General features: G+C 40.2%; 1 protein-coding gene across 1 annotated transcript; it reads right to left on the bottom strand.

Annotated features, from left to right (window-relative positions):
- Positions 1-2146: 2146 nt before the first annotated feature.
- Positions 2147-3079, bottom strand: LOC4343773 (zinc finger protein 36-like). Its single transcript, XM_015790740.3, has one exon. The coding sequence runs from the start codon at positions 2964-2966 to the stop codon at positions 2367-2369; it is 600 nt and encodes a 199-aa protein (XP_015646226.1). The 5' UTR covers positions 2967-3079; the 3' UTR covers positions 2147-2366.
- Between the last annotated feature and the right edge of the window lie 551 nt (positions 3080-3630).

The raw sequence follows: 3630 nt of genomic DNA, 5'->3' as shown, positions 1-3630 counted from the left end.
GTGTAGCAACTTTTTCTAGATTGACTGCTAAATCAATTTACCATCTTTTATTGGATTGTCAATTTTTCTAGATTTTTTTTAGATCAATTCAATTTTTGTTTGGATTATACCATCCACACAGTGTATCTCATATGTTTGGGAATTGGTTATGCGTGTTAATAAAAAAAATTAAGGAACTATTTTTTAGGGGCTTCCACTATATATTGGGCTCTTTGGCTTAGTAGAAATGATATGATTTTTTTGATAAAAACACTCTCAAAAACTTATTTGTAGGTACTTTTCAAGACAACATATTGGCTCCAGGGTTGGGCTCAACTACAAAGACATGATGATGATATAAAGCTAATAAATGATGCATGTCGTAAACTTGAATCGACGATTATGCACCTTTTTACCAACTTCGGAGGGAGATTCTCAAATACTATAATTCAGTAATTGTGGATTCTTTTATCTTGTGTTGGTGTTTATTAGTTTGTGTTTATTTTATGTTATGTCAGTGCGTGCTATGTGTGTTTATCTGTGGATTTTGTAATAATTGATTATAGCTTATTGAGCAAAGGTCGGATTGTTTATTCTATTATTTTAAAAAAAAGTATAGCAAATTGGCTAGAAAATAAGATGCATGTGATGGACAAACCAGCTAGTAAAACGTGCTTTGTCTCAGTCGTAGGCTTGTAGCCTTACGTAACAAACTCTAATGATTGGATTTTGGATCCTCTTACTTGCATGGTAAAGTCAAATGAGCACAGTATCTATGACTCTGGGGATTTTGTAGCTGTCCAATTGTGCAACGAATGGACAAAATATGTGCTATATTATCCGATAGAAAATTTGAGCCGCTACAGGATATGTATACTTCTCTGCACCATAACTACAGTGAATCACTTTAGATAATTGTAGCAACATACTCGTGCTACCATTCCTCTGCCTTAATTTGTACCTGCAAGGCTAGTACTCCCTCCGTCCCACAATATAAGGGATTTTAAGTTTTTACATGTAACGTTTAATCACTCGTTTTATTCAATTTTTTTTGCAAATATAAAAAACAAAAAGTTGTGCTTAAAATACTGTGGATAATAAAGTAAGTCACAAATAAAATAAATAATATTTTTTAAAAAAATTAAATAAAACGAGTGATCAAACGTTGTAAGCAAAAACTCAAAATCCCTTATATTATGGGATGTGATGGAGGGAGTACAAGTTACGGGATCCTTTTCTTGAGCTATATTGTTTAAATTATGAAATTCTAGATTTTGACTTTAACGACCAAAACCAAACTGACGATAGCCTTCCAGAAGGCGACATTTAGTGTTGGGGTTGTCAACGATGGGAGCACCGATATCAGTGATGCTTATGGGCGTCACACATCTTTTTGGAGACGATGTTAGCTGATGCCTTCTTCCCCAACTTCGTATCTCGGGGTTGACTCTCTAAGTGAAAATCTAGTTATAAATGTTCAGAACAATGATGGCAATATCTACAATGTCGTGATCTTCTTGGAAACATACATTGGAGATAGTGTGCTGGTGAGGCATTATTGGCATCGGATTGGCTTTGATGGCTATGACGTTGGGTAAATGACTGATTTACTTAGTTACCTTCAATGTTATTTTCTGCTTTGGTTTAACGTTAGTCACTCATGGTGATGTATGCCAAATTCGATTATAGAAATAATTGACGTTGGGAAAAACTAAGGACTACATATAACTTGTACACTGTTGGGCAAAACAATGGTTATGCAGATAGAAGTATTCTTTAATCTTTAAAGTGATATTCATTTTTTAATCAAACTGTGAATTTTTTTTTCATTTGTAGTCATTTGCCCTGTAATTTTTATGACAATTGATTGTAGTTTCTTTAAAGAAAAACCGAAATAAATTATATTGTGTTAAAAATGAAAGAAACAGATGGCAGCGTTAAACTCCACCGGGGCTTGCAAAAACAGACGGATCTTGTGCAGGAGCATGAATCCGGTGCAAATCTAATGGTGAAAGTTCAAATGATTCACAAGAAAAAAAAATGGGTTGAGTATTGCACTTTCAGGAAAAGAAAGATGGCACACAGCGTCTCTCCTCAAGCAAGAAATGGACTTATTTAGTGATTTGCAATTGCACACGAGATGCAGTGAAAAGAGATGTGTAATTTTAACATCGAGCCCGTGTTTAATCTCTGTCTGGAGGACGTCTTTCCCTCCGAATCTCCCTTTTTTTATTTACAATTGCACACCCTAAAGTTATCGATCGGAGCACACGCGTGACGACGTGAGCAGCCTCTGCTTTCTCTACCGGTTGTATACATACATGCTCAACGAGCTATATGTATATAATTGGATGGTTAGTACTTCATATATACTAACGTGGAGGATCTCATCCTGGCCGGCGTCGTGGCTTCTTGGCCGGTGAAGGGCTCTCCGCCTCATCGTCGTCGTCGGCCTCCTCGCCGCACCGTCGTTGCTCGCCGGCGATCTCCTTGATGGGCGCCACGTTTAGGTCGAAAGCGGCGCCCACGCTCGCCGCCGTCGCTGCACTGGAGACCGTCGCCGACACCGATGGGCCATGCAAGTAGTGGAACCTCTTGTGCCCGCCCAGCGCCTGCCCGGTGGCGAATCCTCGCCGGCACAGCGAGCAGACGTGCCGCCGCCGCCGCCCGTCCGCCTCCGAGGCGGCGTCGGCGTCGGCGGCGACGCGGCCTGATGATGCCGGAGCAGCAGCAACGACGACGTCTCTGTGCGCGGGCGGCGCCGCCGCCGCCGCCGATGGCTTGCGGTGGCTCGCCTTGTGTCCGCCGAGCGCCTGGTACGACGCGAACGCCTTGCCGCAGAGCGAGCACCGGAAGTGGAGCTCCGGCGGCGGCGGCGCCAGCGCCAGCGCCAGCGCGGTGCTCTCCCCGCGCGCCGCGGCGGCGAGCGCCATGAGGCACAGGGAGATGAGGTCGCCGCCGTCGGCGGCGCCGCCGCCTTGCTCCATCACGTCACGCTATCCAACACACACAGCTCGTGTCGTGAAAATTGAAGGCGATACGTTTGCATGCGATTGCGTCTGTCCGTGGTGTGTGCTCTTATTTATGCGTGTAAAAAAACACGAATTGGAAAACTCTATTTATACTCTCGTTTTGCATGTAAATTAAAACGTTATCAACTTTTTTAAAAAAAATAGTATGATAGATCAATATGTTATACTCCCTCCGTCCCATAATAGAAGAGATTTTGACTTTTTTTTTCACTATTTAACCATTCGTCTTATTAAAAAAAATTTAGAATTATTATTTATTTTATTTGTGACTTACTTTATTATCCAAAGTATTTTAATCACAACTTTTCTTGTTTATATTTGCACAAATTTTTTTAATAAGACGAGTAATCAAACAGTGCAAGCAAAAGTCAAAATCATAAGATGGAGGGAGTATGTCACTTCATGCCTATTCAAATTCAACTTATACATGTAAAAATTCTTTTTATAGTCAAATTTATTATTTTTTTCGAATTATATAAGTCAAAGTTCAATTTGTATGTTTGTGAAAAGATATATCATATATTAATCTATCTTGATATTTTTTTTAAAAAATTATAACTTTTTAAACGCTACGTACAAAACGAGGACAAAAATCTACTTGCGAATCATAGTCGTCGCA

This window comes from Oryza sativa, chromosome 7 (assembly GCF_034140825.1).
Source record: "Oryza sativa Japonica Group chromosome 7, ASM3414082v1".
Classification (NCBI taxonomy): domain Eukaryota; kingdom Viridiplantae; phylum Streptophyta; class Magnoliopsida; order Poales; family Poaceae; genus Oryza; species Oryza sativa.
This window is presented reverse-complemented; position numbering and strand designations above follow the sequence as displayed.